Source organism: Lithobates pipiens, unplaced genomic scaffold (genome assembly GCF_037356315.1).
Source record: "Lithobates pipiens isolate NorthernLeopardFrog02 unplaced genomic scaffold, aLitPip1_a1.2 Scaffold_13, whole genome shotgun sequence".
Lineage (NCBI taxonomy): Eukaryota > Metazoa > Chordata > Amphibia > Anura > Ranidae > Lithobates > Lithobates pipiens.
Window position 1 is genome coordinate 489,447,968 of NW_027507718.1, and position 24,738 is coordinate 489,472,705.

Below are 24,738 nucleotides of genomic sequence, written 5' to 3' on the forward strand. Positions count from 1 at the left end.
TGAGGGCAGGAAGTCCAGTGAGGGCAGGAAGTCCAGTGAGGGCAAGATGGCCCCCCACTCGACTTTCGCCACTTCCGCCCCCCCCCCCCCCCCCAGCCTTAAAGGGCCCTTCTTTTTTTATGTCAACACGTAAAATTATTTTTTTAATTATTTTTATTGCTTTTAAGTGTAAATGCGAGATCTGAGGTCTTTTCGACCCCTGATCTTACAATAACCACTTCGCATCCAGGCCAATACTGACATTTCTCTCCTACATGTAAAATTCATAATTTTTTGCTAGAAAATTACATAGAACCACCAAACATTATATATTTTTTTTAGCAAAGACCCTAGAGAATACAATGGCGGTCATTGCATCTTTATCTCCCACGGTATTTGCGTGGAAATTTCATGCTTAAAAAAAAAAAAAAAAAAAAAAAACATTAAAGTTACCCCAATTTGTTTGCATAATAAGAAAGATGAAGATACGCTGAGTAAATAGATACCTAAAATGTCCCGTTTCAAAATTGCACACGCTCGTGGTATGGCGCCAAAGTCAATATGTAAAAATCCCCATAGGAGACACTTAAAATATATAACCAATAAAAAAATGTAAAGTTACAGAGGAATTCTAGAATTATTGCTCTTGCGCCAACGTTCGTGGTGATACCTCGCATGTGTGGTTTGAACACCGTTTTCATATGTGGGCGGGACCTACGTATGTGCTCGCTTCTGCGTGCGAGCACACGAACTTTAATTTTATTGTTAATTTTATTTTGACACTTTAAAAATAAATTTTTTGGATCACTTTTATTCCTATTACAAGGAATGTAAACATTCCTTGTAATAGCAATATGGCATGATCGGTCCTCTTTACAGTGAGATATGGGGTCAATAAGACCCCACATCTCACCGCTGGGTTGGAAAGCCTGAAATCCCCCCCAAAAAATTAACGATCTCGGCTTCCCAGCTGAGGCGCCGCCATTCGTTTGAATGCAGAGGCCGGGCGTGACGTCATAACATTATGCCCGGCCTCTGAAAGATCAGAGACTCCGGCGACCATTTGGTCCACCGGAAAATCTCTATGACCACCATGCGGGGCCGGCGGATCCCATCTCCGACTCACCGATGGAAGCGGTGAGTCGGTAGAAGCACTGGAGGGCAGCGGGACATCCCCTCCCATTGCTGGCACTAAAAGAAGATATCTGAATGATGTCTGTAGCTGCAGGCATCATTCAGATATTACCCAGCAAAGTCAAGGACGTCCCTGGACATACCTTGGGCAGGAAGTGGTTAAAGAGTCCCTTGTCCTGCTTAGTGATCAAAAAATATTTTTTTTTAAAAGGGACAGTGTAAAAAAAACAAAAAAACAATTAAAGCGCCCCATCACTCTGAGCTCACACACAGAAGCGAACGCATACGCAAGTCGCACCCACATATGTAAACAGTGTTCAAACCACACATGTTAAGTATCAGCCTTGATCGTTAGAGCGAGAGCAATAATTCTATCTCCTCTGTAGCTCTAAACCAGTAACCTGTAAAAAAATGTGAATGATTCAACCAGCTCTGCAAGCTGCTGCATAGCAGACAGGGACACTAAATAAACGCAACTAAAGCTACATGAAAAAAAATCTTACATGGAATGATCTGCAGGACTCGGTTTTTCTTCATGTTGGCTGGAAGATTTCCCGTCCTCATTTTGTCATTCTGAATTTTAATAGATGTTAACTTCTGGAAGGAGAAACAGACTTATGTAGCACTCCAATTTATCTGCTCCGAAACCTAAACCTGAAATTTCAGTCCATGGTACAGCAGTGTGGTCATTAATCCTGCTTTAATATAGAGTTGACCCCCCTTTGCAGATATAACTGCCTATATTCTTCAGGGAAGGCTTTCTACAAAACCTTGGAGTATGTCTGAGGGTATTTATGTTCATTCAGCCAACAGAACATTTGTGAGATCAGATATTGATGTTGAATGAGAAGACCTGGCCTGTAATTGGTGTTTCAATTAATCGCAATTGTGTTCAGTAGGGTTGAGGTGTGGGCTCTGCCAAGGCCACTCAAGATCCTCCACACCAAATCGATAAAACAATGTCTTTATGAAGCCGGCTTTGTGCCTGGGAGCACATCCATGCTGGAAAAGAAAATGTCCTTGCCTCAACTGTTGTCACAAGGTTGGATGCACGACTGTCTTAAATGCCCTCGATGTCTACAAACCCTTTGCCATATAGTGTCACTATATGGCACAATTTACCATCCCCCAATGTTTCACCAGGAGCTTCATAATGCTTTTGGTCTCACCTTAAACTCCTCTTCTAGGCCGTTACTGTTGGTCCCGGGGATTTTGTTGTACAGCTTCTGTAGGTGAGTTTCGAGGGACGTGACTTCTAGCTCTGTGTCCCCGTACAGAAAATGTTCCAGCAGTGCTTGATAAATAAAGACGTACTGCATCTAAACAATACACACAAGGAGAGACACATTGAACACAAGTTCTTACACTCATTTTTTTTGTTTTTTGCAAAAGCCATAGAATACTGTACAGTTAGGACATCGGAAGATGTATTTTCCATTTAGTCTATACTGTATTTTCACTCCATGTACTATACTTAAAGAGTAACTCCAGTTTTGTCGAGAAAAGTAAACGTGTCTATGTACACTGGGGGATTTTAACAAACTTTGTTGAAGATCCCTACCTTTTGTTAGTCTGTGTCCATGTGCAAAATGAATGTAAATGGGAGTGACCTTATAATTATCAATTAGCTCTTGCGGGGTCCTAATGAGGAAAGTGGCAGGGTCTGCAACCCTTTAGACGTGATTTCCCAATGGGTGTATCTCACAAAGTATCTCACAAAGTATCTCACAAAGTATCTCACAAAGTATCTCACAAAGTATCTCACAAAGTATCTCACAAAGTATCTCACAAAAATGAAATTTTTATTGCAGAGGATGTCCAAAAATCTGACTTGCATCTTCCTGCAGAATTCTGGGAAAGTCAGTAAGCCAATCACAGAAGCAGGAAATTACATTTCTGGGGGGTGTTCTGCACACCATTTGTGCCTCCAGGCTGTAATAATGCATTTTACAGAAAATGACAGCGTTATAGATTGCAAATGAAAGGTTAATTTTAATAACATCAAATTGCAATATGACTTGTGTAGCAATTATATATGCGATATTAATTTTATTATTTGATTTTTTTCTCTTACAAAGTGGAGTTGCCTCTTAAAGCAGGGGTCTAAAACTGGCAGCCATCCAGCTGTTGCAAAACTACAAGTCCCATGAGGCACTGCAAGGCTGACAGTTACAAGCATGACTCCCACAGGCAGAGGCATGATGGGACTTGTAGTTTTGCAATAGCTGGAGGGTCGCCAGTTTGAGACCCCTGCCTTAAAGTGTTATTAAATTATTTTTATTTTTTTTTAACTAAAATAATATACATATTATACATACCTGCTCTGTGCACTGGTTTTGCACAGAGCAGCCTGATCCTCCTCTTCTCAAGTCCTCTGCGAGTGCCCCATAGAAAGCCGCTTTCTTTGGGGCACTCCTGCGTGGTCGCTAACGAGCTGCCCTGTTGCTTCTATTTACAGTATCAGTTGCTAAGACTTACATCTGTTTGTACCATCTGACAGCGCTGAGCCCGGATCCGACTCACAAACCCATAAACATCGACTTTTTTCTCTGAATTCATCATATCCAACATGGCGTCTATGACTATGAAGGTTCCCGTTCGACCTACACCGGCACTGAGGAGCAAACAAAGCATGTTTTGTAAGTCTTTATAACTGTTAAAGTGAAAATAAGGGCAAAAGCAAATACTACACATGATGTTGTCAGTCAATATTATTAACGAGTATTTTTTTCATCTATAAGTCCCCTGTAAAAATGTTATTACCTGTTGGTCTACTCCTAAATCTATTGTTTGCACTTTCTGTATTTGGGTGAGAACAGGATTTGTTATGCAATAAAATCTCTGCCCCTTCCTCCACTGCAGCCAGAAAAATGGGAGAGCATGTCACCTTTTCCAATATGACAGTGTACTGGTCTAGCTGCCAATTACTAGGTCCAAATACTGTCAGGTGACAAAGATGGTGATGTCACTGTTCCACCTAGACTTCAATGCCAGTTGACCCTTGGGAATTTAGTGCTGGCTGCAACGTAGGGAGAAGCACAAGGAAAGGGGAGGGAAGGAGATCCTTTACACAGACATTGTCAATTTGCTTTAAAAGTGAAATTTGCTCTTTTAATACATTTTAATAAATCTAAAATATAATTATCTAATCCTACAAGAAAAGCTACAGGACCTTTAAGATATCAAATCATCCATTAGAAAATGTAAAAATCACAGCTTATATTTAACAATTTAAAAAGATAAAATATATGCCGTTCATTATACAAAAGGTGTCAGAAATACATAAACTTTACATCCCTGATCTCCTAATACATTAATATACACATCATTGATACATATTTCCATAGTTTCAATAAAATTAGGATTTTTTTTTCTACAGCTTACCTGTAAAATCCTTTTTTGGAATACATTACAGGACACAGAGCAGTCATAATAACTAACTGGGTTATACGCCACCTATAGGTGAATGGACACTGGCAAACCAAAAAGTCAGGAAGTCCTCCCCTATGTAACCCATCCTACACAGGAAGTACCTCTGTTTCCATCACCTGGCAGATCCATTGAGAAATAGTTGACTTAGATGCTGCCTGTTCCATCTTGGGACCTTCTGGCAATACAAACAGAACATCAGTCTTCTGCATCTGAGCGGACATTCTCAGACAGAGCCCCATAGCCCCTACTACATCAAGAGCATGAAATAATTTCTCCTCTGCAGACTTTGGATTTGAAAAAAAAGGAAGGTAGAATGATATCCTGATTTAGATGAAAACTGGACACTACCTTGGGCAAAAATTCTGGTTGTGGTGGCAAAATCACCCTACCCATTTACATATGTAGGCGGGACTTGTGCGTTCATTTCTGAGCACGAGCTACCAGGGACAGCGGTGTTTTAAATGTATTTTATTCTATTTTTTCACTATTACATTTTTGTATTTTAATTTTTTGATCACTTTTATTCCCATTACATGGAATGTAAGCATCCATTGTAATAGGAATGGTTTGTGACAGTTCCTCTTTATGGAGAGATGTGGGGTCAATAAGACCCCACATCTGGGAATGATAGCATTACCGATTATATAGCCCTTTAAATCCGAGATCTGTTCCAGGACCATTCTTTTAGCTAGATCATGGAGAGCTTCTCCAATCATGACCCTCACCTTACAAGACACTGGCAAAAAACTGAGGTACTTCCTGTGTAGGAGAGGTCTTCCTTTATTTTTGGTTTTCCAGAGTTCATTCACCTATAGGCGGTGTATAACCCAGTTAGTTATTATGGCTGCTCTGTGTGCCATGATGTACGATAAAGAAACATGTTATTTGGAATGCTAAGGTAGCTATTATAGGCACTGCTTTGTCCTGGTTGGGTATGTTTGTTATTAACACACCAACCACCACAGTCTTCCATTTAAGGATCATGGAGGCCACTGTGCTCTTAGGAACCTTAAGTGCAGCGTGCAGCAGAAATGTTTTTGTAACCCCGGCCAGATCTGTGCCTTGCCACAATTCTGTCTCTGAGCTCTTCAGGCAGTTCCTTTGACTTCATAATTCTCATTTGCTCTGACATGCACTGTGAGCTGTAAGGTCTTATATAGACATGTGTGGGGCGTCCTAATCAATTCCAATCAGTATAATCAAACACAGCTGGACTCAAATGAAGGTGTAGAACCATCTCAAGGATGATCAGAAGAAATGGACAGCACCTGAGTTAAATATACGAGTGTCACAGCAAAGGGTCTGAATACTTAGGACCACCATGTGATATTTCAGTTTTTCTTTTTTAATCTGCAAAAATGTCAACAATTCTGTGTTTTTCTGTCAATATGGGGTGCTGTATGTACATTAATGAGGGGGAAAAAAAAATTAACTTAAATGATTTTAGCAAATGGCTGCAATATAACAAAGAGTGAAAAATGGAAGGGGGTCTGAATACTTTCCGTCCCCACTGTAGATCTATATACACACACACAAACATACATACGCACACATATACATACTCACCTGCAATGTACAACAATGGCTCCAGCATACTGTGGGTTACAGGCTTTAACCTTCTTTAGGAACTTTAGCATTCCTATAGGAGTAAAAGGCACCCCAAAGTCAGGCCAACTGGTGAAATGGAACTGCGTAACAAGGCGCTGTGGCTTCTTATTTGTAACGTCACCAACCTGAGAGGAGAAATCGTAAAGGAATCATAAGGTTACCAATTCATCCCATCAGTGCAAGAACTTGTGACTCTCAGCACTCCAAATACCTATACAAAAAGGTTGTCACAATAATTCAACATAGAAAGCCTGCACTTAAAGGCCCATGAGGGCGGTTACTGCTGACCCCCCGTTTGGATGGTTGTTGGTTTCCATGCTGATCCAAAAAGCTTTTATTACTTTTTCCTCACTGCCCTATAATATGTATGCTGATCGGAGATGCAGTTGCCACTGGAAAGGGAGGGCAGGTTTACTTCACATAAAATGTGCAGGCTTTTTCGGTCTAAATCATGATAATTTATTGGATGCTTATAGAAAAGCTTTTCAAAAAATGGTTGTTGTCTTAATGGACAATCTCTAGTCACAGTAGCAGCCCGTTACCTGCTGGATGCAGAATTTGCGTATGGTGTAATCCACCAAGACGGTCATATCTTCCACCGATACACGGATATTTCCATACGTCCAGCAACCCTGGTCAGGCCAATACTGAGCACATTTACACTGCAAGGGGCAAAAAATAAACTTCTGAGAAAAAAAATATATACATTCACAATTCTATTAATTCAAGTAGCAATGACAGGGCACGGCGTGCAGTAATATACAGTAACCACAGTTTTTCTGCATTTCAGTTTTATTAAACAGGTAGGAGACTTCTGATTGGTTACTATACATTATTATTACTTTAAAAACAGCAACTTTTTAAACTGCCTGAATAATACAGAATCAGTCTTTTATTAATGGTCCGATGAAAGGATTATCTTGTTTCTTGTTCCTTCAGTAATCCCAATTAAAGTGCAACTTAACCTTTTTTTTTTTTTTTTTGCGTTTTAGACACCGTATGGAAGGGTTGTAATCCCTGCCTTCTTTTTATTGCTTCAACAAGCATATTGGATAAAAGAGTCTAAAGTTAACCTACTTAACATATTACTAATAAGTATTACTTAACCACTTAAGCCCTGGACCATTTTGCTGGCCAAAGACCAGAGCACTTTTTGCCATTCGGCACTGCGTCACTTTGACAATTGCGCGGTTGTGCGACGTGGCTCCCAAACAAAATTGACGTTCTTTTTTTTCTCACAAATAGAGCTTTCTTTTGGTGGTATTTGATCACCTCTGCGGTTTTTATTTTTTGCGCTATAAACAAAAATTGAGCAACAATTTTGAAAAAAACACTTTTTTTATTTTACTTTTTGCTATAATAAATATCCCCAAAAAATATATTAAAAAACAATTTTTTCCTCAGTTTAGGCCGATACGTATTCTTCTACTTTACCAAAAATATCGCAATAGGCGTTTATTGATTGGTCTGCGCAAAAGTTATAGCGTCTACATAATAGGGGTTCGTTTTATGGAATTTTTTTTTTTTTTTTACTAGTAATGGCGGCGATCTGAGATTTTTATCGTGACTGCGACACATCAGGAAATTTAGACATATTTTTGGGACCAGTCATTTTTACAGAAATCAGTGCTATAAAATTGCACCGATTACTGTAAAAATGACACTGGCAGGGAAGGGGTGAACCACTCGGGGGCTAGGGAGGGCTTAAGTGTGTCCTGGGGAGTGATTCTAAACTGTTAGGGGGCGTGGCTACGAATGACACTTCACTGATCACCGCTCCCGATCACAGGGAGCTATGATCAGTGACACCGTTACTAGGCAGAACGGGCGATGCTTGTTTACATTAGCATCTCCCCATTCTTCAGCTCCGTGAGACGTTCGCGGGTATCCCCGCGAACATCGAGTCCATGGGACCCGTGATCCTACTCACAGAGCTCCCGGCAGGGGGCGCGCATGTAACCACAGCGGCAAATTCAAAGGGCCGTACCTGTACGCCTATTTGCCCAGCTGTGCCATTCTGCCGACGTATATACACACACACACATGTGGTGGTCGGCAAGTGGTTAATTGTGTAGATACAGTATTATGCAAATATACAAAAATAAAGCATTAGACAAGAAAAAAAAAACCATATGAATTTCTAACTTGAAACCATTGTGTCAATCCAAAAGCAACAACATGCCTTACAATACCCAAGCATTGGTGGCCAGACAAACAAGAGATCACAGGCTGTTAGCAGGCAGAAATCATAGTCAGAGGCAGGCAAATTCATCTCTGAGAATTAAATACAGGATAAGGATATAAAAAGCAAAGTCCTGAGAATGTGAGCCTCAGAACTCAGAAAGCGTGTTTTGGCATCTCAGGCACCTTGCTGGAACCAAGCATTTCCTTTATAGTAATTATAATAATTAAAGCAATAAACTTCAGTATGGAATTTCCTAGAAAGCATTAATACCAAAAACCACCAGATGGCATTAGCGCACCCCTATTCAACATAAAAGTGCAGCTATCAACTTAAACCAGTAGATGGTGCAAATCTGTAGAACAGTGATAGAAGCCTGTGAACAACCGAAGCTGTGACATACTCGGGGGGTATGTTGCCCAAAATATTAAAGGCATAACTACAGGCAAAACTTTTTTTGTTCTGTATAGAGAGAGATTGCCAGTTTTTATTGCTGTCTGTGCCCCGATTAGGGAGATTCCCCCTCCCTATTGGCCCCGTTTATCATTATCATTGAAAGTGAAAGTAAAAGAAAATCCCACATTTTAAGTTACATAGTAGGCGAGGTTGAAAAAAGACACAAGTCCAACCTATGTGTGTGATTATATGTCAGTATTACATTGTATATCCCTGTATGTTGCGGTCGTTCAGGCGCTTATCTAATAGTTTTTTTAAACTATCGATGATCCCCGCTGAGACCACCGCCGATCCTTGCCGCTCTTACAGTAAAGAGGCCTTTATGTAGTTTAAAGAGGAAGTAAACCCTAATGGGTTTACTTCCTCTTTTTTTTCCCTGCAAAGGTAAAGCATAATGGACTACTATGCATCGCATAGTAGCTCATTATGTGTCACTTACCTGACACAGGAGCCAGCGAAGTCGCCGCTGTCCCCTGTAGTCCGCCGCATCCATGTTGCTTGTGGCGTCTCGCAGCTCCGACGAATCACAGCGGCGCAACCGCGATGACGTCACTCCCGCGCATGCGCACGGGAGTCGCGTCTCGCAGCTCCGCCGCTGCCATACGGCGAAGCCGCGATGACGTCACTCCCGCGCATGCGCACGGGAGTCGACAAATTTGGCAAATCCATTCTTGGATTTGCCGCATTTAGTGCGCCTGCGCGCCGCTGTCTACGGCGCATGCGCCGTAGACAGCGGTGCCCATTTTCGGGCAAATATCTCCTAAACCATATAGGTTTAGGAGATATTGCTTGGACCTACAGGTAAGCCTTAATCTAGGCTTACCTATAGGTCCAAGTTGTTTGGAAGGGTTTACTTCCTCTTTAAGGTTAAACCTCATTCCTTCTAATTTTATTGAGTGGCCACGTGTCTTATTTTGCTTAGCAATATGTTAAACCCTAGTGTCATTCCACTATATACTGCTACTAGTGGAATGAGCCTGAAACACAAATATTCTATTGTTGTCCCCAGAGGGGACTGGTTATGGCAACAAAAATAGAGGGACGTCTTCCAATGCAAACACTTGTTTTGGTGACATTACCTAAGAGTAAATTTACCCTATTTTGGTGAGATCTCCTCTCACTTCTTGCTGTGACCCAAAACATGAAGTGAAGAAAAAAGTTTTACTACTCTAAAATAACAGTTCTGATTTTAGATACATTAAGGAAAGAGAAGGCATTTAATTGCATTACCAACAAGGGTGGAGGGGGGGGGGGGGGGGGGATCTCAGATATTTATTGCTGTCTGTGTCATCTTGTTCCTTCATCACAACACACATCGGTGTACCCAATGTACCCGCCCACCCCCCCCCCCCCCAATACTTGCATATTTCCTCAGACATCCTACTTACTTCTTTCCTTTCTTTCAGGTTGGTGACCATGACAATAGTCGCTGTATTTTGTTCCCAGATCATCCTCCAAAAATCATTCACAGTTTCCTCTTTGGGCCCTTGAAGTGAGAACAAAGAAATCTTAGAAATTGTGTGTAATAATTATAGTATCTCTTGCATGTAAGGAACTCTACACTGATAACTACTGCATTAACCACTTGCCTACCGGGCACTTACACCCCCTTCCTGCCCAGGCCATTTTTCAGCTTTCAGTGCTGTCGCACTTTAAATGACAATTGCACGGTCATGCTACACTGTACCCAAACTAATTTTTTATCATTTTCTTCACACAAATAGAGATTTATTTTGCTGCTATTTAATCACTGCTGGGTTTTTTTTATTTTTACCCCCCCCCCCCCCCCCCAAAAAAAAGGGGGACCCAAAATTTTGAAAAAAATACAATTTTTTTTTTACTTTTTTTTTTCTGTCAGTAAATTTTGTAACCAAGAATTTTTTCTCCTTCACTGATGTGCGCTGATGAGGTGGCACTGATGGACATTGATGAGGTGGCACTTATGGGCACTGATAAGGCAGCACTTATGGGTGGCACGGATAGGCGACAATGATGGGCATTGATTGACAGCAGTCTTGGGCATTACTGATAGGCGGCACTGACTGGCATCGCTAATTGGTGGCACTTGTGAGCACTTATTTCTGGGCACCGATTGGTAACACTGTCTTGTTATATTGTAATTAGGGCACTGATGATCAGTGCCCCGATTACATTCCCAGATGTCCCCCTCTGTGGAGATGCCTCTGATCGGCTCTCCTCGCCACACACTCTATCGGTGTGAGGCAAGGAGGGCCGATTACCAGCATCTCTGTGTTAACATGTGACCAGATGTAATTGGACACAGCCGATCACATGGTTAAAGAGACTCAGACTTGACTCTCTACAGAGATCGGGGTAGCGCTGCGATCACCACACTGCGGGCACGTGAGAGTGGCCGTTCTGGGGCACCGCCATATGACGTCATCCCAGAACGAGAGCCGCACCGTCATTTGACGCTGGGTGGGCGGAAAGCAGTTAATGCTAAAACCTGGATTGGAATCAGGCAACATTCAGCTCTCAAAAAGGAGACAATTTTAAAGTGGAACTAAACTTAAAGTGGCTGTAAACCCTCAAATATTAATATACCCAGTGGAGTCACTATCCTCAGGAGATTTGCAGAGACGAAACAGATCCTCCTACATAAGTTGCACCTGTTTATCGGCAATGCGCTCTTCTCTACATCTGTCCACCAAACATAAAGCTTGTCTGAGCTTTCAGAAAAAAAAGGGGTAGAGAGAGATGAAATTACACATCGTAGAGTTCATTGAGGAGAGGTCTGAGCTGATTGGAGAGTAGAGGAGAGAAGGGACACCCCCCCTCCTCCCCTCCTTCACACAGCACACAGGAACAGAGCTGAGGCTGTCAATCACAGGCTGTCAATCACAGGCTGTGTGCTAAAGATCCCCACCCTCATAATTTTTCTCTTGGTGTCAGGAAAATGTCAGAAATGACTCATGCAGAGACACAGCAGACAAAGTAATCTTAGTTCTCTTAATTGAGACAAGTACACACTATAAAGGGATATACTCGTATTTCATGTCTGAGGCTTACAACCACTTTAACTAGTGAAAAACTGCAAGAAGGCAGCTCTAACACTTATCTACCTGCGCACAGCCTTCCATAGGCTCAGCATGCATTTCCAGCACACTCCAGCTGTCATCGGACCCCTGTGCACTAAATTATACTTTAAAAGGTTTTTCGTGTGGTTTATTTCATTCCCCCACTGTGAAACTATATAGAGCACAAGAAAAAAAAAATCTATATATAAAACCAAAGCATTTCATATGGCTTAAAACTGCCATTATAGGCCTAAAAGAGCCACCATAGACTGACTTCTACATTACAAACACAGCTATGATTCAAGCTTTAATTCATTTAGCCAATGAAGTTTAAATCAACTGTCATCTCACAAACTCAGAAGTGGCACGGGCGCATAATAACCGGCTACGACAAAGGTGGGGGGGGGGGGGGAGGGGGGCTGAAGAAGCTCAATAAACTATCTCCAGCCAACTGGCACTTTATAGCAGCTCTTCTATTTTACACCCAGGGGCAAGGTTCTGGAACATTCTAGTGCTCTGTTGCCCAACCTAAGGCCCGAGGGCCGCATGCTGCCCTTTGTTACTTGCTGTGCAGCCCTTTGCAGACCCCAAGTAGATGAAGAATGACATTTACCAGCCTCACATACACAAATCAAAAATTGTCCAGTTCATTAAGGACCAGGCGAGTTTTGATCCATCTATGGCCACTTTTGCTCAAGAGAAGTCAATATTCTTGATCGGCTTCTTTTGAACGGGAATATTGAAAAATTTTCCTTTGATCACTTCTGCAGCCAATCGGCTACAGTGCTAATCAGTGTAATTTGACAGCAGAGGAGTCGCACATTCAGAATAAAATAGCACAATGGGGAGGATTCCTCTATCCACCTTGAATTTATGAATGGGAAAATCCATTTTTTTGGGGGGTTTTTTCCCCGTTGGCTGATCAAAAAAAAAAAATCTATGGGCAGCTTGTGATTGTTATTTTTATAGGAAAAGAAAACTTGACTTTACAAACATCTCATACTTACCTGCTCTGTTGCAGTGGATTTGCAGCCCCGATCCTCCTCTCCTCAGGTCCCTCCTTTGTGCACCTGGCCCCTCCCTCCTGTTCAGTGCCCCCACAGCAAGCAGCTTGCTATGGGGTACCCCAGCTGAGTCAAAGTTCCCTTCAGACACAGAGCCCTGACCCGGCCCACCCCCCTCTCTCTCCTGATTGGCTAGCTGACTTTGATTAACAGCAGTGGGAGTCAATGGCCCCACTGCTGTGTCTCAGCCAATCAGGAAGGAGAATCTCAGACAGCTGAGAAATTTGTGGACATCGCTGGACAGAGCGGGACCTCAGGCAAGTGTCAGGGGGGTTGCTACACACAGAAGGCTTTTTATCTTAATGCATAGAATGCATTAAGATAAAAAAAAAAAAACTTCTGCCTTCACAACTCCTTTAGGTCACTCTCTATTCCCTGTAGCGTCTTCAGACCATATATACAATCTCTGATCATCACCTCTATTATGTCTGAAGTCTCTGACAGTAGTCTGTCATGTACTGATTATGATGTGTGGCCTTTTGGAGCCATTAGGGGCCACATTTGAGGCCCTCCTTCCATACTTTGTAAGTGGACAACCACTTTTCTTGTAGCTCCCCGACTTGTCATCAATGAGGCATACCTGGAGCACCTGAAAAGTGGGGATAGGGGGGTGGGACAAAGGACCCTGGCTGTCACAGTCTCATGGGAGGGGCAATGCTAAACCTTTGAGCTTTTATACATTTTTTGGCCTCTATGAGCGAATAAAAGCCCTAACTTCTAAGCCATGATCCAAAGTTTACTCAGGGCTCTACTGGTTTACTGCAAGCTTGACCCTTAATTCAGCAATTGTTACCAGAAGCCATTTCACCAAATTAACAGAAACATCAACACAACAGATATTTTACCTTGTGCCGCTATAAACTTGTTCTTCTCTTGATAACCCTAAAACATAATATAGATCAGAGTGAACACTTATTCTTTAAATGCCAGCAACGCTGAAATCTCAACCAAATGAACTGGGTGAGTGACCCAGATGACAGGCACCTCTGTGCCAACCCTAAGGGCTTTATTCACACAAACATGCGTTTATAGGACACATACATTGCTAGCAATGAAAGTAATGACAGATCACTGTCTACAATTAAGTCATGACTTATGTAGCTAAAGAACCCCTTTAAATGTTGCTTGCAAGCTTGGGAACCTGAGGAGTAAATCTGGTGTTGTGTATTAGTAAAAAAAATTAGCTTGGGAAATGGCAACGACATGAAATAATTCAACACAACATGCACCTACATGGAAATACTAATGCCCCGTACACACAATCGGACATTCCAACAACAAAATCCATGGATTTTTTCCGACGGATGTTGGCTCAAACTTATCTTGCATGCACACGGTCACAAAAATTTGGTAGGAAATTGCGAATGTCAAGAACGCGGTGATGTACAACGCATACGAGCCAAAAAAAAATTAAGTTCAATAGCCAGTGCTGCTCTTTTGCTCGATTCCGTGCATGCGTGGAACTTTGTGCGTCGGAATTGTGTACACTGGAGAATATTGTCAATGATCTCAAGGCAGCTGGGACCATAGTCAACAAGAAAACAATTGGTAACACTACGCCGCAAAGGACTGAAATCCTGCAGTTCCCACGAGTCCCCCCTGCTCAAGAAAGCACATGTACAAGTCTGTCTGATGTTTGCTAATGAACATCAGATGTGACCAAAATTGAGCTCTTTGGCATCAATTCAACTCGCTGTGTTTGGAGGAGGAGGAGAAATGCTGCCTATGACCCCTAGAACATCATCCCCACCATCAAACATGGAGGTGGAAACATTATGCTTTGGGGGTGTTTTTCTGCTAAGGGGATAGGGCAACTTCACCGCATCAAAGGGACGATGGACAGGGCCAAGTACTGTCAAACCTTGGGCGAGAACCTCCTTCCGTCTGCCAGGGCATTGAAAATGGGTCATGGATGGGTATTCCAGCATGACAATGACCCATAACACACGGGCAAGGCAATAATGGAGTGGATTAAGAAGCACATTAAGGTCCTGGAGTGGCCTAGCCAGTCTCCAGACCTTAATCCCATAGAAAATAAGTAGAGGGACCTGAAGGTTCAAGTTAGCACATGTCAGCCTTGAAACCTTAATGACTTGGGGAAGATCTGCAAAAAGGAGTGGGACAAAATCCCTCCTGAGATGTGTGCAAACCTGGTGGCCAACTACAAGAAATGTCTGACCTCTGTTATTGCCAACAAGAGTTTTACCACCAAGTACTAAATCACATTTTGCAAAGAGGTCAAATACTCATTAACCACTTTCAGACCGGACCATTTTGCTGGTAAATGACCAGAGGTCTTTTTACACTTTGGCACTGCGCTGCTTTAACTGGTAATTGCGCGGTCATGCAATGTTGTACCCAAACAAAATTTGCGTCCTTTTCTTCCCACAAATAGAGCTTTCTTTTGATGGTATTTGATTGCCTCTGCGATTTTTATTTTTTGCGATATAAACGTAAAAAGACCGCAAATTTTGAAAAAAAATGATATTTTCTACTTTTTGTTATTAGAAAAATCCAATAAACTCAATTTTAGTCATACATTTAGGCCAAAATGTATTCAGCCACATGTCTTTGGTAAAAAAAAAAGTCAATAATTGTATATTTATTGGTTTGCGCAAAAGTTGTCACATCTACAAACTAAGGTACGTTTTCTGCAATTTACGCAGCTTTTAGTTTACGACTGCCTATCTCATTTCTTGAGGTGTTAAAATGGCAGGGCAGTACAAAACCCCCCCAAATGACCCCATTTTGGAAAGTAGACCCCCTAAGGAAATTGATAAGAGGCATGTTGAGCCCATTGAATATTTTATTTTTTTGCCTCAAGCGATTGAATAATGACAAAAAAAAAAATTTTTTTTTTTTTTTACACAAAGTTGTCACTAAATGATATATTGCTCACACATGCTATGGGCGTATGTGAAATAACACCCCAAAATAAATTCTGCTGCTTCTCCTGAGTACGGGGATACCACATATGTGGGACTTTTTGGGAGCCTAGCCGCGTACGGGGCCCCGAAAACCAAGCACCGCCTTCAGGCTTTCTAAGGGCGTAAATTTTTGAGTTCACTTCTCACTACCTATTACAGTTTTGAAGGCCATAAAATGCCAAGATGGCACAAAACCCCCACAAATGACCCCATTTTAGAAAGTAGACACCCCAAGCTATTTGCTGAGAGGCATGTTGAGTTCATGGAATATTTTATATTTTGCCACAAGTTGCGGGAAAATTACAAACTTTTTTTTTTTTTTTTTTTTTTTTCACAAAGTTGTCACTAAATGATATATTGCTCACACATGCCATGGGCATATGTGAAATGACACCCCAAAATAAATTCTGCTGCTTCTCCTGAGTACGGGGATACCACATATGTGGGACTTTTTGGGAGCCTAGCCGCGTACGGGGCCCCGAAAACCAAGCACCGCCTTCAGGCTTTCTAAGGGCGTACATTTTTGAGTTCACTTCTCACTACCTATTACAGTTTTGAAGGCCATAAAATGCCAAGATGGCACAAAACCCCCACAAATGACCCCATTTTAGAAAGTAGACACCCCAAGCTATTTGCTGAGAGGCATGTTGAGTCCATGGAATATTTTATATTTTGCCACAAGTTGCGGGAAAATTACAAACTTTTTTTTTTTTTTTTCACAAAGTTGTCACTAAATGATATATTGCTCACGCATGCCATGGGCATATGTGAAATGACACCCCAAAATAAATTCTGCTGCTTCTCCTGAGTACGGGGATACCACATATGTGGGACTTTGGGAGCCTAGCCGCGTACGGGGCCCCGAAAACCAAGCACCGCCTTCAGGCTTTCTAAGGGCGTTACAGTTTTGAAGGCCATAAAATGCCAAGATGGCACAAACCCCCCCCAAATGACCCAATTTTGGAAAGTAGACACCCCTAAATTTAGGGGTACACTAGTGAGACTAGGTAATAAATGGCGGGTGCCCTGAAACTATAAAAAAATAACTAACCAACCAGCGTCACCTGTAACAGTTATATGGTGATCACTGGTGAAAGGGTTAACTAGGGGGCAATCAGGGGGCTTTATGCGGTAGTATATGGGGGTCCCTGGCGCTATAAAAAGCTGCGGCGAACCTAAATACCTACCTGCCTAACTAGCGTCACCTGTGACACTAATACAGCGATCAGAAAAACGATCGCTTATTAGGCTGGGTTCACACTGGAGCGTTGCGGGAACGCCACGAATGCGCGGCGGGTTCCCGCATCGCATGCCTCCCGGCGGCAGTTCACACTGCCCTATGCGAACTGCTGGGAGTGTCAGTGAAATGTTACTGACACCCCCAGATCAGTTCGCATATCGCAGTGCGATCTGCAAACTCGGATCGCATGGTGTGAACACCCATGCGATCCGATTCTGCTGCGGGCCAAAAAAAGGGTCCCGTGCGAATTTGCGGCGGGTGCGGCGGGTGTGGCGGGTGCGGCGAATGGCTGAACTCGAATCGCACAGAGATCGGATGTGATTTGCACTGCAGTGCGGTGCGAATCACATCCGTTCTCATAAACCGCTGCAATGTGAACCCAGCCTTAGTGACACTGGCGACGGGGGGTGATCATGGGGTTAAACCTTTATTGGGGGGGTTAGGGGGGTACCTTAGAACTAAAGGGGGCTAACCCTAACTGCCCTAACAGTTATTAGTCACAAATGACACCCGCCGGGTGATCAGGGGGTTAAACCTTTATTAGGTAATAAATGGCGGGTGCCCTGAAACTATAAAAAATAACTAACCAACCAGCGTCACCTGTAACAGTTATATGGTGATCACTGGTGAAAGGGTTAACTAGGGGGCAATCAGGGGGCTTTATGCGGTAGTATATGGGGGTCCCCGGCGCTATAAAAAGCTGCGGCGAACCTAAATACCTACCTGCCTAACTAGCGTCACCTGTGACACTAATACGGCGATCAGAAAAATGATCGCTTATTAGGCTGGGTTCACACTGGAGCGATGCGGAAACGCCGCAAATCCGCGGCGGGTTCCCGCATCGCATGCCTCCCGGCGGCAGTTCACACTGCCCTATGCGAACTGCTGGGAGTGTCAGTGAAATGTTACTGACACCCCCAGATCAGTTCGCATATCGCAGTGCGATCTGCAAACTCGGATCGCATGGTGTGAACACCCATGCGATCCGATTCTGCTGCGAGCCAAAAAAAGGGTCCCGTGCGAATTTGCGGTGGGTGCGGCGGGTGCGGCGGGTGCGGCGAATGGCTGAACTCGAATCGCACAGAGATCGGATGTGATTTGCACTGCAGTGCGGTGCGAATCACATTCGTTCTCATAAACCGCTGCAATGTGAACCCAGCCTTAGTGACACTGGCGACGGGGGGTGATCACGGGGTTAAACCTTTATTGGGGGGGTTAGGGGGGTACATTAGAACTAAAGGGGGCTAACTCTAACTGCCCTAACAGTTATTACAGTCACAAATGACACCAATGCAAAAAAAAAAAAAAAAAAAAATGACATTGGTGTCACTGTGACTGGGGGGCAGGGGTAATTGGGGGGGTGATCGGGGGGTAAAGGGGGGGTGTGAGTGTGCCTGGCATGTTCTACTGTGTGTGTAGAGTGTTGGTGCAACTCACCGATCCGCTCTCCTCCGTGTCGGAGCGAAAAATACCGACACGGAGGAGAGAATACATCACTTCCTCTCCTGTGTTTACATTACAGGAGAGGAAGTGATGTCACGGGGGATTCCTATTCGTCGGGAGCGATCGCGAGGGGGTGGCCATGAACGAATGGCCGTCCCCTCGTCCGGGATCGCTCCCGCACGAATACCGACCGCCGCAGGCACCGGGCGGGGGCCCGATCGGGCCCCCGACCCGTGGGAGGCAAGGGACGTACATGTACGCCAATATGCCTGCCCGTGCCATGCTATCGACGTACATCGTCGTGCGGCGGTCGGCAACTGGTTAAAATGCAAATCGATGTATATAACTTTTTAGAAAATCTTTTTTCTGGATTTTTTTGTTATTCTGTCTCTCACGGTTAAAATATACCTACCATTAAAATTATAGACTGATCTTTTCTTTGTCAGTGGGCAAACGTACAAAATCAGCAGGGGATCAAATCGTTTTTTTCCCCTCAATGTACATATGTGAGGTCATAAACTTACAACAAAGACGGGCTTAGCTTCTGATATTATCATGACAAGGGCCGATAAAAGTCAGCAGCAATGAAGTATTGGAAATAAAACCTTGTCACTGCATTTGGCTTCATCCTTTATCAGCCCCACTGCAATCCTAGAGGACAAGACTGGCTGAACAGACACAAAGACAGTCAATCACATACATGTAAATCAGCTTTGGATTTTGCTGTCTGGATGGAGTTCTACTATAAGAGAGGAGTACCAGGTTTATTCTACCCATCTGCAAAACCAAATTCCTAAATAAAGAAAGCAAAATATAGCATGATACACTTATTCACTATGGCTTTGGAGGTCTACATTGCAGGCTACTTTTAAAAATGCTAATTACCTGGGTTCAACACTATCTGTGACAAGAGCCAAGAACAAGTATGCAGAGCAGGAGTTCCTAATTCGCTGAATGCATACTTGTTTCAGGTCAGTGTCCATAAAAATCAGAACAAGCCGGGTATCTAGCATTTTTGGAAGGATGTCAGCGGTGTCAGCCCAGACATTTCTCCAATTCTGTGCCATGCATGGGAAAACTGTAGCATAGCAGTTTTATGCCACTTTAAAATGACGATGTAAAAACACTCACATTGATAAAAGAGGCATTAATGTAGTCTGAGTCAGGCACTCCCTCTATGGGTGACAGGTGAACTCTGGAATGGTCATCTGCAAATATAGAAAAGTCAGAAGCAGTTAGAACTTTGCAGTTATGATCTAAAATGACATTGTATGGCTATGGAAAAAGTGTCTGTATAACACAAAAAGCTGGAATTAGCGATAAGCAAAATGATCTGCCATAATGGAGCTGACCCAGACTGAATGAATGAATGAAATACTTGTATAGCGCACAATGCGAACTGAATCGCCTCTAGGGAAAAGACTGGGGAAATGTACAGGTACCCCAATACCTGCAATCCAGAGTAATTCAAACTTTAAGTAGGCAGGTAATGGAGCCCCTTTGGACTCCTTAACAAATCACTTCTGCAACAGAATTCTTTTGGCATGCAATACCTCTGTCCTTTACCAACTGACCTCCACACAGCAAATGAGGGAACCGGTGGACATTACTGATTTGTTTGGTACAGGCAGATAGCAAGAACAGAATTTCATAGTTTTCCCATAACACGGACTACACCACATTTTGAAGAAGGAAAGTGGTATATTCCTTACCAGGGATTTGACACAATGAGAGCACAATACTTTGCTGCATCAACCAAAAAAGATCTTGAATCCCCACCGCTTTATTACTTGCTGATTGGACATGGAGTCCATATAGCAACACACAAAAGATTCACATCAAGCACATTCCTTGACAAGGCATGTAAGGGGCGGGGATTGTAGCAAATTCAAGCATGTCAGCCGGTATCAAAAATAAGAACATATGTCGACAAAACACCATGGAGCCGTAATCAAGAGTCCAAATGTTTATTGAAAAGATCACATCACTTAACCATGTCAGTGCAATGTTTCAGGTCTACGCAGGAGGACCTCTTCATCAGCCATGTTAAACATGTCTGGGAAAGAGGTCCTGGGTGGCATCAAAATGTCGCACTGACATTACATGTGGTGTAATCACTTTAATAAATATTTGGACCATTGGTTATGAAAAGAGATGCACCGAAAATTTTGGCCAAAAACTGCATGATCAGCATTCGGCCGATAAGAGAAAAAGGTGTTGATAATGGCACCGTGATGTTTACAGTGAATTTACAGTGATTTTACCAAAAATTCACAGCGATTTTACCACGATTTACTGTGCTTGTTATGTTTTTCCATAGGCCATGTGACTCAAAAACACGCTTCAAAAAATGTAACACCGATGTGTTAATGACGCGTTCTTGCTGCATTTTCAAAGCATTTGAACTGGGAGTGCGAATTTGTGTTTTTTTTTAACTGACCAAAAATGCACCAAGCTGGATTTTTAAAACCACAATGGAAGCCCAACGGACCAGTGTGAAGACATACATAGAATTTCAAGAAATGCATTTTTCTTAAGCTTTTCTTGTGCTAAAGGTGCCAGTAATAGCTGACAAATCCATATTCATTTAAAATGAGAATTAAAAAACTGAATATAATACAATTATATATAATAAAATATATAAATATTGTTTAAAAACTGTAATTTTCTGTTCCCGCATCAAAAATTCCATTTGGTGCACCTCTAGTTACTAATCCATAGTGTGCTGGAATCATATGTCCTTACTAGTTCACATAGTTTTGTTAACTATTAACTGCAGAAATGAAGCGGCAAAAGATCTGCAGGATCTCTTTACAGGTTTACGTCAGGCAGGCAAATCAGCTTTAATTATCTTTTTTTTTTTTTTTACAATAAAGCTTACTTTGTATAAAAAGTATAAAAAGTACACAAGGAACTATTTGTCTTTCAGAAATGATTATACACAATGTAGATGAGCACTTACAGGGCAGTATGTTGACATATCTGTTCTTTTCTTTATTCTCTTCCTTTGAGGCAGCTTCACATGTAGCTTGGATAGGGCAGGCTGGTAGAGCCTACAGACAGAAATACATGCAGGTTAGAGAATACCCCAAATGTCCTCTAAGTGGCGCTAGTACGCTACAGTCACATGCAAGTAAGCAGAGACTTCCGACAAAAAATACATTTAACAGAAGGGAAATCCTTGATCATCATTTAAAAGGTATCGACATGCTGTCACGTTAGTGAATTTCGTCTATTCTGATCCCGGAACTAAAAGCTCATTGCACGCTGCAGCTCAAAAAAAAAAAAAAAAAGCTGCTTTTAGGCATTTGAGCTTTTATTTCAGCTTTAAGAAGCTTGTGCTTTTTTGGGCTCTTTTGCATTTATTTATTGAGCGTCTTTGCACATAAGCTTTATTTTTTTTTTTTTCACAAACTCTACCCTTAACTCGTTTTTCCATTTTTTTTTGTTTTTGTTTTCAAGCCTCTTTGAGCACCTTTGGCACTTATTCGTGATTTTTCGCACTTTTTGGGCACTTAGGCGTCTTTTCTGCTCGAAAGCGCCTCTAAAAATGCACGTTTGGTGGGTTTTTTCCTGCCTATAAGAACATATGCCTGTAAACTCCTGAAAAAGCTAAAGTGTGCATGAACATATTAGCTAACATGGAGGGGATTTTCTAGGCAGAAAAATATGAGAGCTCAAAAAAGCTCAAAAGCCTGTAAGGAGCCGCTTCTTTGAGCTGCAGTGTGCATGAGCCCTAAGGGGGGACTGTGAAAAATGACTGGAAAAGTATTTTTTTCAAATGTGTATTTAAAAAAAAAAAATACCTAAGGCCTCATGCACACTGCTCCTAAATGGATGTTTAGGAGCAGTTGTGCATTTTTTTCAGCAGCCCCTGAACTCTCCTCTATGTTATCTTATCAGTCCATGTACACAGGGTTGTTTATAGTTTATTATAGACAGATGAGTTTAGAAGCATTTTTTTGGAAAGCAAAAAAAATAAATCAGTTCAGGACGGATGTTCAGAAGCATTTGAAATGCCAAATGCCTGTAACAGCTTGTAAACTCGTGTAAACAAGGTAAAGGACGTTTCGCTGCGTCTCATTTCCAGGCGATTTTAATTTTTGACTATTTGAAAAAAAAAACACTTCTAAATGCATAACTGACTGATCCCTGTGGAAGCTGCGAATCACTGTAGAAGTCGCTGCTACTATAGTGATATCAGCAGTCTCCCAGGTCCAGTGCTGAGTGGCTGCCCTTCTTCATAGTAAGCTCAGGGGGTCACTTGTGGCTCAACACAGCCACCATTCAGAAAATGGCATCCCTTTCTTTTTTTCAGTAAATACAAAGAATTCCGCGATTGGGTGAGGTGGAGATGTGTGTGGCTGATTTCATAATCTCCACCTTGCGCAGAGAGGGTCTTGTAGTATAGAAGAAAAAAAAAAAAAAAAAAACTGTGGGCTATGGTTTCAAAGGCATATAAAGTGATCCTGGCTAATCCAGCATCCTCATAGTTAGGAGAAGCAAATTGAGTGGCGTGTTCAAAATCATGCAAATCATGACGTCACCTTCCCCACCCTCTGTTATCAAACAGAAAAGTCTTGCATTCATTGGAAAAAAAAAAAAAAAAAAGGTGTTCTCTGAATGGCAGCAGTGCGCCCTCTTGTGGGAACTACGCAGAAGGGCAGCCGCTTGGCACTGGACCAGAAAGTCTGCTGCCATCACTGTAGTAGCGGAGACCACCATGTTGACCTAAGGCTTTCACAGGGATTAGCCAGATCTGAGATAGGCATACTAACATTAGTTCAAACTGGAACAATATAACTATGCAAGAAAAATTATATCTAAACTTAGACAGATGACCTGCCTGAAGTACCGTCCTGGCCCTTCCCCAATGCGTGTCGATACCGGGATGACATATTTTTCTCAGAATTCCCCCTGAGGAAGATACGTCATCTAGGTATCGACACACGTTGGGGAGGGGCCAGGACGGTACTTCAGGCAGGTCATCTGTCTTAAGTTTAGATATCATTTTTCTTGCATAGTTATATTGTTCCACCCCGATATCAGTCCGGTATACTCGTTTCACGATTGACATGAGTGGTGTACTGGCGCACCTGGTATATGTGTACCCCAGATGGGGGCGGGTTTGCTTTGTTTAATAAACCTTTTAAAATGATATTACACTATCGAGTTCTTTTATTCCTTATATTCTCGAGACATTGCATTGAAGAGTCCAGGATCCCGGTACCAGTACAGAGCCCAGGGGTGGTTCACACGTGTATATTGACTGAGCGTAATTGCTAAGTCACACGCTCTGAGGTGAGCATTCAATACCTAGGGGGGTACCGGAGAAAGGACATTATTGCATGGTCTGCAGCACCAATATAGCAATCTTTATCACATGGGAATTTGAGTATGTTTACAGTGTTATAGCTGGAAGTCACATATATGCACTGGAGCACATTTTTGAACTCAGTGAAAGTGGGATCGTTGTTGTTACTGCTGGAAGTCACTTTTATGCTCAGAAGCACTTTTTGAATTCAGTGAAATTGGGATTATTGTTGTCTTTCATGACCCACTGGACACAGTCATAAGTGATATATTTGTTGCACAGGAGCACTTTATTCATTTATATATATTTTATTTATACATATTAGTTTGGCACTGATGTCACGTTATATGATTGTTGTTTACTGTATGCATTTGATTTATTCATTTTTTTCTGGTACGCACTTTGGTTTTCACCTGATTTATTGCACAGCTTATATATCTTAGCAATTTACATTTGCACAATTTTATGAGACGTGTTTAAGGCCTGCAGCTGATTTGTGGTATTAATTAGGCACTGGGCTAGTGGAGGCTCGCAGGACTTTCATTTTAATTTGGAGGTAAAAAAAACCTTCTGCCTTTACAACCACTCTAAGTAAAAAAAAAACTTCTGCTTTTAAAACCACTTTAAATAAAATGAGCACTTATTTTTTTGCACTGGAGTCAGCAAAGCATTAGAACCACAGATTATCTCTCCAGACACAGGTCTGTATAGAGGTAAAGGGACCTTCAGTTACAGGGTTGGAGGATCATCGATGGTCATTCTATGAGTCCCGCTGCAGTGGTGTCAGATGGCACTTGAAGTCACAAATCTCTGAATTAGTCAGCTCTGTGGCAAGAGATATGCACAGCCACACAGATTTAGAAAACTCAAGCACACCTGGGTTCAGTAAGGGGGGAGCCCGTTTGGGCATGGGAAACTATG

The 24,738-nt window shown here is 42.3% G+C and overlaps 1 protein-coding gene across 1 annotated transcript in view; it reads right to left on the bottom strand.

Annotated features, from left to right (window-relative positions):
* PTPRA (protein tyrosine phosphatase receptor type A) overlaps nucleotides 1-24,738 on the bottom strand; it is a 206,262-nt gene that overhangs the window by 12,277 nt on the left and 169,247 nt on the right. The window contains exons 10-18 of the mRNA XM_077478003.1: nucleotides 21,466-21,556; nucleotides 19,635-19,711; nucleotides 13,739-13,775; nucleotides 10,180-10,277; nucleotides 6,696-6,815; nucleotides 6,112-6,278; nucleotides 3,592-3,727; nucleotides 2,283-2,432; nucleotides 1,617-1,710 (exon numbers count right to left, since the gene is read on the bottom strand). Of these exons, the coding sequence (XP_077334129.1) occupies nucleotides 1,617-1,710; nucleotides 2,283-2,432; nucleotides 3,592-3,727; nucleotides 6,112-6,278; nucleotides 6,696-6,815; nucleotides 10,180-10,277; nucleotides 13,739-13,775; nucleotides 19,635-19,711; nucleotides 21,466-21,556 (970 nt within the window). The remainder of the gene's footprint in view (nucleotides 1-1,616; nucleotides 1,711-2,282; nucleotides 2,433-3,591; nucleotides 3,728-6,111; nucleotides 6,279-6,695; nucleotides 6,816-10,179; nucleotides 10,278-13,738; nucleotides 13,776-19,634; nucleotides 19,712-21,465; nucleotides 21,557-24,738) is intronic.